A 14364-nucleotide genomic window follows, 5' to 3' on the forward strand; every position below is an offset into this window, starting at 1 on the left:
TAACGGTGGCTTAAAATTTTAGATTTTTTTTCTTGTGATTCTGCTTTAGGTGTCTTCAATAATGCTCAATCATCACTCATTTAATCACTTAATTATCTCATTAACTTTAACACTCTTGAGTGTGGACTCATATCCCAGGTGTGTTAATTTAACACGGAAGATTTTGTCGTGACGAAGAGCCGTAGTTCACTGACCAGCTGAGCCATATCGCATTAAATATCGCTGGCGATATGTCCTCGATATTAACGCGATTTGGCTCAGCTTGTCAGTGATCTACGGCTCTTTGTAGTAAATGCCGCTTCATCTGAAAGCAGGTGAAGGTGATTTACTGCTAATCAAGGAACCGGCTTTACTGATTAGATGCGCATAACAATATCGTGCGATATATCGCCCAGCCCTGTGTTTCTAAATAAAGATGACAGTGATTTGATCAGAATATATATTAAAAAAATTTAAGTTATAAGAAAAATACAGATATGCAATACAACCACAAACTGTTGCTAACAAATTGAAGCAAATTACCTGTATAGAATTTATTTTTTAGATCAAGCATGATTATGTCATAACATAATCAACACTATCAGACCACAGAAGTCTTATTTGACTGCTATAAAACAATAGCAGCAAACAAACAAAATTTAAAGTGAAAGTAAAAGTGTCAAGAGCCCAACTAAAGCAGACACTGCCCACACAGCAGGAGACTCCTATGCGGATCCGCGTTCAAGTCGCCAAACCCGCGTGACTGTCAAATTCGTTTCGGCACCGCCCAGAGGATCAGCTCCGCCTCCGAGAGGATCCGTAAATTTACTGTCAAACAGCGGGTCCTGAGCGGACCCATGTCGGATGCTCGAAGGTGGACGCGCCTTTTCAACGGTTGACTTGACTACAGCGCGTCATCAAGAGCTGCCTGATATCAGTCGAGAATATTTTTTGCTGTGACACGGTTGTGTTGAACCCTCTGTTAAGTAAGTATATTGATTTGTTGATATTTGCGACATTCACGGTAAACATTGTTATTATATCACTCTGTACTAATGATATGACGTTGGGACAAATTTAGAATGTTCACTTTAACGATTTAGCACTAGCTTTTGGCTAGCTGTGCATTAAGTTTGCATTTTGCCAGTTTTAGTCATGTGTGTGTGTCTGCCATCCGATTATATAATGAAAATTAAGTTTCATTAGCATTTTAATGTTTGAGTCGGCTCAGTTAGCAGAAGCCCGCACATGCGGCCCACTTGACCGCAGTGCACTTTTGAGTTTGACGTTCAAATAGGCGGCATTTGTCTGAACCGACTCAAACATTAAAATGCTAATGAAACTCACCGTCTAAGTTACATTAAACCATACCTTGTGAACATAAACATTTCCTGTGTCGTCTGGGGTCCGATAAACAGTACGTTAAGTTAAATGAATCAAGCAGTGTCCACAATGCTATGTATTTTCCAATATAACGTTACTGTGTTAGCTGTCCCTATTTCTCGGGACCTGTGAGTGCGGATTTCATGTCACGGCTTTCGTCGCTGTTTGTCACTTTCCTTATAGAAAAATATTATATTTATTATAATATATTATATACAATATAGGTTACTGTTATTTGGTTGCCGTGACGACGTCTTGTCACTGTTCTAACGTTAGTTGCTCGAGGGAGCGGATGAAATTTCGCTTGAGTTCATCAGAGCAGACAGCTCTGCAGTCATGTAATTACGACTTTATAACTTTTCATAAACAGCTGAAGGAGCAGCGGTGCGACACTTAATGACTTTTATATTAATACATTGATCCATAGCAGACGCTTTTATTTAAAGCTTACTTATTTAAAGCTTATTCTACTTACAAATGAGAACAATAAAATCAGTTAAACTAACAGTAAATGTTATGACCTTTCTCAATTAAATTTGTGTTCCGAGAGGTCTCGTATTACGGGTAAACTCCTTTTCTTCAAGAATATTGAAGGCAGTTTTTTGTGACGCACTAAAGTTGCACAGCAGACATAATAGACTATTAAAGACTTTTGATTCAGATGAGCGTCTAGTCTAGAGCGGTCATTGGCTGTGGTGCAGAAAATGCACGAACCTATGGCGAGGCGGCTCAGACGCTTGAACCAATCAGGGCACTTTCCAGAGACCATAGACATAATAAATGCATAGACTCCCTATTGGCCGCTTTGGATCCTTGCTGCGAAACGTCAACGAGTCCGCCATTTTGCAGAGGGCATGACTGCACTGTAATCAAATGCAAGTAAACGGTTTTTCTGGATAAAAACAAAAAATAAATTATATTTATGAACTGATTTCAGTGGTTTTGTTCGTGGTGTACATAAAGTTCCATCTCTAGTTACTTAAAGTTAGACTAAGTCTAGTTAGACTTATAAAACATATTTTTAATAAGGAATTGTCAAAGCTCAGGCTTGTCATTTAAGCTATCTGGCTTTTTATTCTTGGTTAAGAATTGAGAAGATATAATTATTATTATTTTTTTTACATTAAATTAAATAAAGTTTTCATATCATGGAAAAAGCATTTTCTGTGATTGACCTGATTTTAGCAAAAACAAAGAAAATGGATCCTTTATGGTAATACATATGATATGGTACAGTTTAATGCAAATAGTAAATATAAGATAAAGTGAGAAGTAATAGTAAACAATTTAGTCAATAAAATAAACAAACTGTACAGCAAATAAAATAGGAATGTATAGTTAATTATATAATGTCATAAGTACATAATATAATAATACAAATATTGATAATAGCATATAGTTTACTGGAAGTAACTGTTAGCTGCCCGGCCGGAAGCCCTGTCAAATTAGGAGGGACTATTTCGTTGCAGCCAACAGTATCATAATTTAATAAATATACAATATGATTACATCATACTATGCATTTCTTTCTGTGTATAGACACACAGAAAGAAATGCCTAGTACGAAGTAATAATATTTTACAATTATTAAATTACATAATCATATTGTATATATATATATATATATACATATATAATTATTTAACTAACATTTACACTCATTCATAAATAATATTTTATACAGGTACAAATTTATAATTTCAAATGTAGCTTAATGTTTGTTTTAATGTTGATCTTTTTAAACATTAATTTTCAATGTAAATCTAGACCTATTCATGGGGCCGAATCAAGAAGTGTATCCCAAATTTTAATGTTGACTCTATTTCTCTGTTCTTGTCTAGTTTGTAGCAATAAAACGGAAACAATTAAACAGGAAACAAAGCAATTCAACAATGTATTTATTTAAATACAACATTAGAAACAATGATAAATTTTACAAAACTGATTGCTACCTGTCTTTCTTAAAATTTCTCTTTTAGAACAAAAATGAATAGAAAGACTGTGCCGGTCTCCTCGTCAACCATAAGGCGAAGGACACGGGTAGACGTTCAAAAAAGGCTTAATCAAATTAGGACAGACATGACTGACATGACTGATATGGACATGACAGGAATAGGGGCAGATGACAGATTTCTTTCTGAGAACACTGCCCCACACTCTTCAGCTGCACATGCAATGCCAGAGGTGCAAGTGTTAGCTGAAGAGGACATGGAATTGGAGGCAGATTTTGATGATGTGTATTCTGATGGGGATGGGACATCAGGTTCGAATTCTGAAAATGATGATGACCTGACATCACTTTCTGATCATATTGCCAACTGGGCAGTGAGTTTTGGTATTTCCCTTGTTGCGCTGACTGCACTGTTGAGTATACTCCATATAACCCATCCCAATCTGCCAAAGGATGGTAGGACCCTTCTCAAGACAAAAACACATTATGCTATTCAGGAGAAGGCTGGGGGGAACTACCATCACTTTGGCATCCTTTCCTCCTTGAGAGCCACTATAAGCAAATACGTCAACACACTGAAAGAGGGTATGACATTAGGGCTGCAGATTAATATAGATGGTCTACCTTTATTTAAAAGTTCCACTGTACAGCTGTGGCCCATCCTTGGCTTACTGGTTACCGTCCCCATGAAGGAACCTGTTGTCATTGGGGCCTACTGTGGACCGAAAAAACCTAGTTCGGCCACAGAGTTCCTATCTGATTTTGTCAATGAACTACAGGAGCTAGAGGCTGGGTTTTGCATTGGAGATAAGAACCTTAAGATGAAGCTTCACACGGTAATCTGTGATGCCCCTGCACGGGCCTTTGTAAAAAAAATAAAAGCCCATAATGCTTACCATGGGTGTGATAAGTGCCTACACCCAGGGCAATACCAGAACCGGCGTATGACGTTCCCTGGATCAGAGCACCCCCAGAGAACTGACACCTCATTCAACCTGATGGCTGATGAACTACACCACCACGAGGGGCCACATCCATTTAAAAACGTGACCGTCGGCATGGTGTCACAGTTTCCCTTGGATTATATGCATCTAGTGTGTTTGGGCATTGTAAGGAAACTGCTCCAGACCTGGCTCCGGGGTCCGTTAACAGTAAGACTGCCAGCATTAATAGTAGACAGGATGTCAGGCAAACTCCAGTCAATGAGGCCCTACGTGCCAGTTGAGTTTGCCAGGAGACCACGGTCGTTTAGGGAGTTGGACCGTTGGAAGGCGACTGAATTCCGACAGTTCTTACTGTACACTGGCCCTGTGGTGCTGGCTGGATTCCTGGACCGGAACATGTACCACAATTTCATGCTTCTGTCAGCTGCTATATCCATTTTGGTAAGCCCTGAACATCTCAACCTTGCTGACTATGCTGGACAAATGCTCAAATCTTTTGTAAACCATTTTGGTGAGCTGTATGGTACAGACCAGATTGTGTACAATGTCCACTGCCTGGTCCACCTGGCAGATGAGGTAAAGAGGCATGGCTGTCTGGACTCTTTTTCAGCATTCCCATATGAGAACCACCTTGGGCAAATAAAAAAACTCATTCGAAAACCTGAGTTCCCTTTAGCTCAACTCATTCGGCGTCTTTCAGAGGTTACAGCTACCAAATCGGATGCTGATGCAGACATTACACTGAAAAGGAAGCATTTTGTGGGCCCAATTGTTGTTGGCATGGGAGTTAATGCGCAATATGGGGAAATGCGAGATGAAAGGTGGACCATCAAGTTAACAACAGGGGACAACATGTTTCTGGTGGGGGATAAAGTCTGCCTTATCAAAAACATTATCCAAAATGATAATGGTTTGTATGCTATTTACACTGAATTTTCCCGGCAGTCTCCATTCTATACATACCCCTTCAGCTCCGACAGAATGAACATATTTATTGTAAATGATGCATCTGATGAGCTGAAGTCGGTTGAGGTGTCAGTGCTGCGACAGAAATGTGTAGCCTTGCCATACAGGGATGGTTTTGTGGCCATACCCCTCCTCCATTAAATGAAAAAAAAAAAAAAAAACAGAACAAAAACAAATCAGTTCAATCAATCAGTTTAAACAATCAGTTCAAGTTAAATACTTTAATAATATAGTTGACTACCTGACTTCTGACTATGACTTCCATTGCTCTGGATGAAAATTTATTGTAAGTATTTCACAAAGTTGGTATTTTCCCTTACACCACACCATAATTTATCATGATTTCAAAATATGAGATGACATATTATCCCTCAAAATTACAGGGGAAATGATATTTTATGCTGAATTTAACATGCAATTTAAAACATGTCCCACCTTTCTCAATACCATGGACTGTACAAAGTCCACTAAATTATTAGCATTATGCAATGATTTTTTTGAGATTATGAAACAACACCCAAACACATTCTTGAAATTCAATAGTACTACTTTACGGTTGTGCTAAAGTTCTACCTAACTATTATGACCTGTACATTTTCCTTCCTTATATTTCTTCACATACTTGGGGCACCATTCAAGTTAAATTTCAGCCCATCTTACTTGCTTATTTGTACACACTGTACATGCTTTAGTCCACGTTATTCCTTTTTTGATGAATAATAAATATCCCTATTCTTTCTTTCTACATTAAGGATGCCTTTTCATCTAATTGAATTCCAAGAGAGCAAGGACATTGCTGTTGTGCCAAATGACTGGTATGATGATGGGATGGTGTACTGGCCCAGTTTTAAGAGCACTGAACGTGTGAAGAGGGCAGCTGCTAACAAGGAGAAGCATGAGCCAAACTGGCCAAGATACGATGTAAAGATTGTCAGAACTTGTGGTATGCAAATCACAAAATTATTGTTTAAAAATAATTTCATGGTTGCTTCATGCTTCTACTTTTACTTGAAATAACGTATTATTTATGTGTTCTGAAAATCCACATAAATTTGTCTTTGCTTTGCATTGTTCAAAATATTCAATTTATATCTACTGATGCTATTCTTGGCCAGGTCTCTCTTGTATTTTGTGTTCTCAATAATAATACATTTATATAGAGCTTTTTTATTAGCACTCAAATCGCTTTACATAGAAGGGGGGAATCTCCTTCCAATGTGCAGCTCCACCAGGATGATACCCACCACACACCAGCTTACTGGAAAAGAGGAGACAGTGATGAAGCCAATTGCTACAGTATATATGGGGATGATTAGAAGGCCATGATGGACAGAGGCCACTAGGGGCAAATTTGGCCAGGATGCCGGGGTTAGACCCCTACTCTTTCGAAAGACATCCTGGGATTTTTAATGACCACAGAGAGTCAGGACCTCGGTTTAACGTCTCATCCGAAGAACGGTGCTCTTTGACAGTATAGTGTCCCCATTACTTTACTGGGGCATTAGGACCCACACAGACCACAGGGTGAGCACCCCCTGCTGGCATCACTAACACCTCTTCCAGCAGCAACCTGGTTTTCTCAGGAGGTCTCCCATCCAGGTACTGACCAGGCTCAGCCCTGCTTAGCTTCAGTGGGCAACCAGTCTTGGGCTACAGGGTGGTATGGCTGCTGGAACAAATGAGACAAACCTGGCTAAAGGGATAGTTCACCCAAAAATGAAAATTCTGTCATCGTTTATGCACCCTCATGTTGTTCCAAACCTCTATGTGTTTATTTGTTCTGCTGTACACAAAGGAAGATATTTCGAAGAATGTTTTAATCAAACAGATCTCAATCCCCATTGACTACCATAGAATGTATTTTTTCCTACTATGGTAGTCAATGGGTATTGAGATCTGTTTGATTAAAACATTCTTCGAAATATCTTCCTTTGTGTACAGCAGAACAAATAAACACATAGAGGTTTGGAACAACTTGAGGGTGAGTAAATGATGAGAGAGAATTTTCATTTTTGGGTGAACTATCCCTTTAAATAAAGATGATCAATAATTACAATAATAATAATAGTAATACTCTGTGGGGCTCTACAGCTAATTTGAAACGTTTTCACATATTCAATTTCAGACAACTACAAAGACGCCATGAGGCTAATGAATCAGTATCAGACTGGCTGCAACACATCTGACCTACAGTCTGACGCAGATCAGGAGGGGGAGCTGCCGGAAAAAAGATTCAGGAAGCCAGTGTAAGTGTGTTCTGTTCTGTTTTGATTTTGTTATCTTTCTACCAGTGGAGATTTCTTTAAGACTGCAAGGGAAGCTCAGCTTCTCCTATAATGTCAAACAAATAATGATCAAATGTGTACTATTGTGTTAACATTTTAATGAGTAAAAATGCGTTAGAACACGGTAATCTCGAAGACGAGTTCGTTCAGAATAAGCAACAAATAGCAGGTCGGCTGACTTGATCTCCTTCTCATGCATACCTGTAGCGCGTCACAGTGCATGCATTTTCCTATGGCATTTCCCCGTTGAAGCTCGGCGTCCATTGACTTCAATGGGGCTGCTTTGAACAGTTTTGTTCAGTGCTGTTAAACTAGACGGTCATTGGATAAATGCTGCGATTATGTCCCGCCCACGGACGCCGGGCGTCTCTGGGGTTAATAGGGAAGTGGGCTGGCCTGGCGTCCGGGCGTCCGCGTGATGATTGGAGGATTGCATCTCCTTTTGATTGACAGCGATTTCACCCAATAAAAAAATCGCTGACGCGGAAGCTAGTTTAAAGACTTCGTGCTCAGTCTCGTCGCGAATTTTGTGTGTATTTTACTCAAAAGACGAACTGCTGTAACATATTTCTTAGTATTTGCAATTTTCATCAGATATTTCACAGTTCAACCTAATTCCCACATTTCTTCCGTCGATGTCAGGTGTCTTGTTACATGTGCGGGCGTGGTGTTTGAATCACGGCACATCTGTCTAGTTTGGTTTCACTTTTGTGTTGGGATTCGGACATGCATTCTCCGCGTGTTTGTTTTCGGTTGTGAGTGCACAGGATGACCTTATGGTCGTACTCATGCGTAACGTTAGCGTTCTGTCTTGTCGTGTTCGCTCTGTTCAGTGTGTTGTGTAATGTGTGGCACATGGTTTGTGTTTACATCGGCCGCGTGCTTTCATGTCATGTTTTGTCTTGTGCTGTGTAGCACACAGCTTGTGTTTTAAACTAGCTGTGTGCTTTCATGTTGTCATGTTCTGTGTGAACACGTGTCTTATGAGTGTTCTCATCGTTCTTCAGGTCTCATTTTGTGTGAGCACATTTGCTTTTTAATTTGTTTTATTGGTCATGTGTTTTTGTCATGTTTGGTATGAGCACATGGCTTGTGCTTGTCATGTGTTTGTTGTGCCATATGTGCTTTCCTGTCATTTTGTCGACTCCCATCTTGTTTCCTGATTATTAGTTATTTTATATAGATTATTACCCCACCTGTCCTCCCTCGTTACCTGCCTTTTTTGCTCCCAATTTATTCCCCTTGTTGGTTTTTTGTTTTTTTTTATCAATAAAATAAAGCCCACCAACTCTGCATCGAGTCCTCGCTCTTTTCACCATCCCCACACCTGACAGTCGAGTTTAAAAAAAAAAAAAAGAAAAAAGAGCTTCCCCTCTTTGAAAGACCAGCAGCCGCCACTGCTTTCTACAGTAATAGGAAGGTTCTTTCCCATAGCATTTAAAAAGTAGACCAGAGATGCTTGTCCAATGTATATTTGGTCATTTTTTAACAGCCATCGTTTTGGGGACTCTGATGACAGTGAGGAAGAAAATGGTGACTTGGCAACTCTGAGGATGCCTGGTGTATCAGCTGAAGCCTCAAGCCAATTGCACTGGCAGAGTAAGGAATGATCTCCTAATATCGAAATAACATATCATTGATATCAGACATATGGTTAACATTCTTAGTGCTAAAGATACTCTCATCTCATTCTATTCATTCCTTCAGCTCCACCCTCTCGCCGGGTCCCTGGCAGCAGAGTAAATACTCAACTTGGAGAAAACTGTCCAGGTAAACACTGTTCTCCAAAATAATATTGAATACAGTGGCCCCATCAATTTTAACACAGCAATGGTCTCTCTGTTTCAAATTAATAGATTAAATCTGCATTACCATCTCAGATTTTCAATGTTTTTCAGATTTTCTCAGATTGAATGTTCAGCATGACCAGAGATTTTTTTGTTTGCCATTGTTTGGCCCTGTAGCTTGCAGCCTTGCAGCCTACCATGGTTAACAGATCACAACCATTAAATACCGATTTCTCTCCTTTAGCACCTGACTATGGGGCAGGACACCAAACCCCTTTACCACCTCAACTCCCTGCACCCGCATTTAACATGCGCAGAGTTACTCAGAAATATTAGTGATTTCTGAAATATTAGTGAATAGAAAGGCCCCATGTGTATTCATGGTTCCCCATCAGTCATGGGTAACAGATTACTACCATTTAATAAAAAATGTTCCCCTCCCCCCACACCGCTCCCTTCATTATGGATCAGGAACAGCAGTCCCTCCACAACTCCCTCCACCCCCCGCAACAAGCCTCAACATGCGGCCAGAAGAGGAAGCCTCCCCAAACCTGACATATAGACCCACTTGGCGAGGTAGAAGAATGGCTGATACCATTCCCTGTTCTGGTGAGCAATAACTGACAAACACTAGAGGGTCATTCAAACTTTGACAATAACTTTTGTCATTAACTTGTGTCAGTATTATGAGTAATGAGGATAAACACTAAAACATGATATATTTTAATACACTACAATTTAGCTATATTTCATGTTTTGCAACAGCGGCTGAGGTCCACATCCTTAGCCTACTGGAAACAATCAAACAACAACAGGACCAGCTTGTGGCAAAGGTGAACTACCTCACCAGCAAGCTGAACAGCACCCCGGGGCCAGATGTTGAGATGCCAGAAAATATCCAGTTTCCCCTGGAACAATTGGAGGCAGTGGAGGCATTTGAAATGTTCTTAAAGGAACCATCGAATGGCCCAGTTTGACAGAGAGTGGTGAGTTTTCTTATTTAATATGAATGGTGCCATTAGGGTTATTGATTGTCCATGATTATTGCAAATATTCTATTGAAGCAGTGGTAAAATTCTGTCTGTGAGCGACAATCTCCCTGGTTTTGCACTCTCTCGACTCCCAGAAGGCTACAGATATTTTCAGTCAGAGAAAAAGTTGCATTATTTTATGATAGTCCGCTATAAAGAGCCGAAACGTATGGCTACTGACAGAATAAAAACATGATTGTGATAGCCTTATGATTTGGCTGATTACTTCTAGCATTCACTATGTTTATTACTGTGTGCCCTGGCACACACTAGCCTGGTTCAACCCTGGCCCAACAGTGGAAGCGTGGCTAATGTGTTTAAAGGTGACGCAGGTCTATGAGGGTGTGATCCAGGTACATGTTTCATAAGTTCACACTTGCATACAATTAGAGGGGGTAAAGTTAAATGTGTATATGGCTTGCTGTCTGGGGGGAGGGCTCTAAGCTCAGAGTTCGGCCCAAATACAGAGTACTCCCTCCATATGCAAGTAGTTAGGACTATTAAGTGTGGAGAAGGGATGGCAGAGGGATGCTGCTAAACTGACAATGGATTGAGGTGAGACTGCTGAATCTATACCTGTGTTAATTATATGAACGTGCTCCTCCCGAACTTTAATAAAATATAATTTAGAAGAATTTCATAGAAATTATCATAGACAAAAAGTAGAAACATAGAAGTTTTCGATCTTTTTCTACATTTTCTGGACGCTTTCAAAAGGAACGCAAATATTTTAAATGCACCTTTAAATTCAACTTGAGCTTAGAAATGTTTACCTTGCTGTCTATTTAAAAAAGATGTATTTGCCTTTTAGATTTCTTCTCTGGCCACCATTGGAGGCCAGGATGTAAAGAGGGTGACCTGGAACATCCTGGGCAGGATATTCACAGATGAGGTGTCTCATCAAATAAACTGGAAGGGGGTTAATAACAAAATGTCCTTCAATAGGATGACAACAAAAACCTTACTTTTCAGTAAGTATATAATTCAAAGTAATATTGAATATGTTGAAAGTCATGTTTGTAAATGTTAGGGCAGCCTTAAAAAATCACAGCAACAATCTTACAAAACATGACTGCGTTTCATAAATGATTAATATATGGTGTTACATTTTTTGTATGTTATAGATAACGTGTAAATGGCTAAATGCATGAATAATTTACAACACTTTCTGCATCCCCTAATCTAAAGTGTGAACTATTCATCATTTGTAAATGTTACACATCATTTGTAGATGACCACTTCAAGAATCAGTAAGGCATATGAGCTATGAATGTTATCTATGAATGATGTGTAACATTTACAAGTGATGAAAAGTTTACACTTTAAATTGGGGAATGCAGAAAGTGTTGTAATTTATTTATCCATGCGTTTACACATTGTGTTGAAAACTGTTACCTGTTACAAATGATCTGTACGTGTATACAAGGCATTTACAACACTTTCTGCACCCTCTAATTGCTACATAATTTCACACAGGACATGGCGCTGAGTTAAGCGTTGCCTTTCAGATGCAATGCAATTTACTTTGAATAAGGAATACAGATATAGTAGCATATAGATATAGTATAAGAAACAACTGGCCATAACCTGTAAATAGACATGAGTTATGACATTCTGTTCATAGTAAATAAAGGTATTTTATTTATGGTTATTATATTTGACAGATCCAGCCATTTTACCTCTTGAGATGTATTAAAATGGGAAATTAGACAGTAGTTACTGCCAAAAGGTGTAAATGGCCCTTTTCAACAGGTAAAAATTAATATGAGCTGTCAAATATAACCCTAATGAATAAAATCAAGTAGGCTAAGACTTTTACAAGGCTGACATTATAATAGAGGAATTGGATAAAGCAATAGATAAATTATCTGTTGGTGAAATCCTTATGCCCGGAGCTCTCTTTAAAATTTTTGAAATTCTTTAGGGAAGATTTGAGAGAACTATTTCAAGCCATTCTCGAGTGTATCCAAAATATCTCCATATCTTCGACTATAAAACATAATTACTCTCATCCCCAAACCCGGTAAAGATGCACGACACAGATAACCTTCGTCCTATCACTATTGAACTGTGATTATAAAATTCTAGCTCATATTTTCCAATAGACTGCAGAAAAACTTGCTTTGCGATGCAGGAACAAAACTTACTTACGCGGCACAAAGCAATTGAAATTAATGGGTTTTATAGCCCCGCGGCACAAGGCCCATGACGCAAAAGCTGTGGTGCGCGAGCTAATGAGAGAAAAACACGCATTGAGCGCGCATGCGGCATAGACGCACTGATAAACTAAAAGCCGCCTTTAAACAGACATCAGTGGAAAGTTTGTTGTTTCAGTCGGATGTCAATGAAAAATAAAATAAAAAGTGCCATGTAGCTTATTACTAACGTTATTATCGTTAACTGACGAGAGATGGATGGGCACGAGTCCCGCTGCGTGCTCAATCCACGGGCGGTTTTCTCTTAACAGCTTGCGCACCAAAGCTATGTCTTACTATATTTCCGTTTAATATTCCACATACATACCATAAACAAACATATCTGTCTGTTTTATTCCAGGTGCTGTGAGGAAAAACACGATTACACGGTCAGCCACGGATGCAGAGGTCACCAAGCACACAATCAGGTGGTTCAACCTGGCGGCAGACCGGGCAACGAGGAGACGTGCCCCGCCTCCATCCACAGACATATAGAAGTGATTAAACAATAAAACATTTTGATTAAACCTTTAACCTCTTGTTGTTGGAGTTGGTGCACTTTCTGATAGTGCAGCATTTCATTGAAGTTGTACCCTAATAGATAAAATATTTTTTGTTTACCGACGGACGTAGGCCTATAAAGCACTAAATTAGGTTTTAATGGCAAAATAGCTTAGCCCAGATAGGCTACTTAACAAAACCAGAATAGGCTATAACCTATAACTTTCCATAAATGTTAATCTCAATTATATATTTCCATTGAGGCTTTTGTACAATAAATGTCTTGAATTGAAGCTTAGGATTGGGTAATTGCTGGTCTATGCTGTACTAGCCAAGGATAGCCAGTTTTGGGGTGTATACTGTAGTCTAGTTTGTCATATTTTACATCCTACAGCAAGAACAGAAAGGGATTTTAAAAATGAGATAAACGGGTCCAAAACGGACCCGGGCCAGATGAGCCAGAATGTGTATGTGTCCGTTGCGGGTCCGCGGCGGATCTATGTATTGAATCGCGGATGCGGAGCGGATGCAGCGCGGAGCCACGACGGGTCCGCGATCCGCCTTCGTTACGGATCCGTCACTGCGAGCAAGTGGACCCCGATACGGGTCCGTTTCGCGGGTCCGTTCCGAATGGCGTGATACCTCCGCGGCGGATTGAGTCCTTTTGCTGTGTGGGAGAGGTCCCGTCAAATAAGTTGCAGGTGGGGTGCTGTCCCACCTGCAACTTATTTGACAGGGTCCCTTTAAGCACTCCATGGACTGACCACAGACAGCCTAGAGGGACCCTGTCTAACAAGTGACAGGTGGGATGCTGTTTCTGACTCTGACACTTTCAGCAGGTGAATCCTGGTCAGGAATCGGGCATTTCACCATATGTGATGAAATCCCCAATTCCTTACCAGGATTCACCGGGCGAAAAATCTCAAAGTCGAAAACAGCATCCCACCTGCAACTTATTTGACAAGGTCCCTGTAGGCTGTCCGTGGACGTGTCATTTTAAGGCTAGTTATGCATTGTCGTGAAATGCTAAGTACTCCTACATGTTGCATTGTCTCCTCTGTCCACTGTGCTGCAAGTTTTTAGTAATAAACCACTAACAATCATGAATTATGAACTAATAATGCATTGACCACAAACAGCCTAAAGAGGTCCTGTCAAATAAGTTGCAGGTGGGGTGCTGTCTTTAAGCACTCCATGGACTGACCACAGACAGCATACAGGGACCCTGTCTAATAAGTTGCAGGTGGGACTCTTTTGTGCCCACCTGTAACTTATTTGACAGGGTCCCTATAGGCTGGACACTGTCAGTAGACATAGGTGTTATAACAAACTAATTACACAG

The 14364-nt window shown here is 39.9% G+C and overlaps 1 protein-coding gene and 1 non-coding gene across 2 annotated transcripts; both read left to right on the forward strand.

The window, feature by feature from the left end:
• Positions 1–697: 697 nt before the first annotated feature.
• LOC120484127 (uncharacterized) lies at positions 698–13055 on the forward strand. The gene is made up of 10 exons (XR_016147463.1): positions 698–965; positions 5976–6166; positions 7349–7469; positions 9001–9107; positions 9216–9278; positions 9540–9621; positions 9765–9904; positions 10061–10281; positions 11138–11297; positions 12883–13055. It is a non-coding gene; the product is annotated as an uncharacterized LOC120484127 (transcript).
• LOC148997644 (uncharacterized) lies at positions 3114–5399 on the forward strand. Its single transcript, XM_089123307.1, has one exon. It carries the CDS (start codon positions 3349–3351, stop codon positions 5362–5364), a length of 2016 nt encoding a protein of 671 aa, XP_088979433.1. The 5' UTR covers positions 3114–3348; the 3' UTR covers positions 5365–5399.
• Positions 13056–14364: the final 1309 nt, after the last annotated feature.

Source organism: Pimephales promelas, chromosome 2, assembly GCF_988280905.1.
Source record: "Pimephales promelas chromosome 2, fPimPro1.hap1.1, whole genome shotgun sequence".
NCBI lineage: Eukaryota > Metazoa > Chordata > Actinopteri > Cypriniformes > Leuciscidae > Pimephales > Pimephales promelas.

Bases quoted from the DNA above. Each gene is read 5' to 3' on its own strand.
- LOC148997644 (XM_089123307.1), top strand. From the start codon at position 3,349: ATGAATAGAAAGACTGTGCCGGTCTCCTCGTCAACCATAAGGCGAAGG.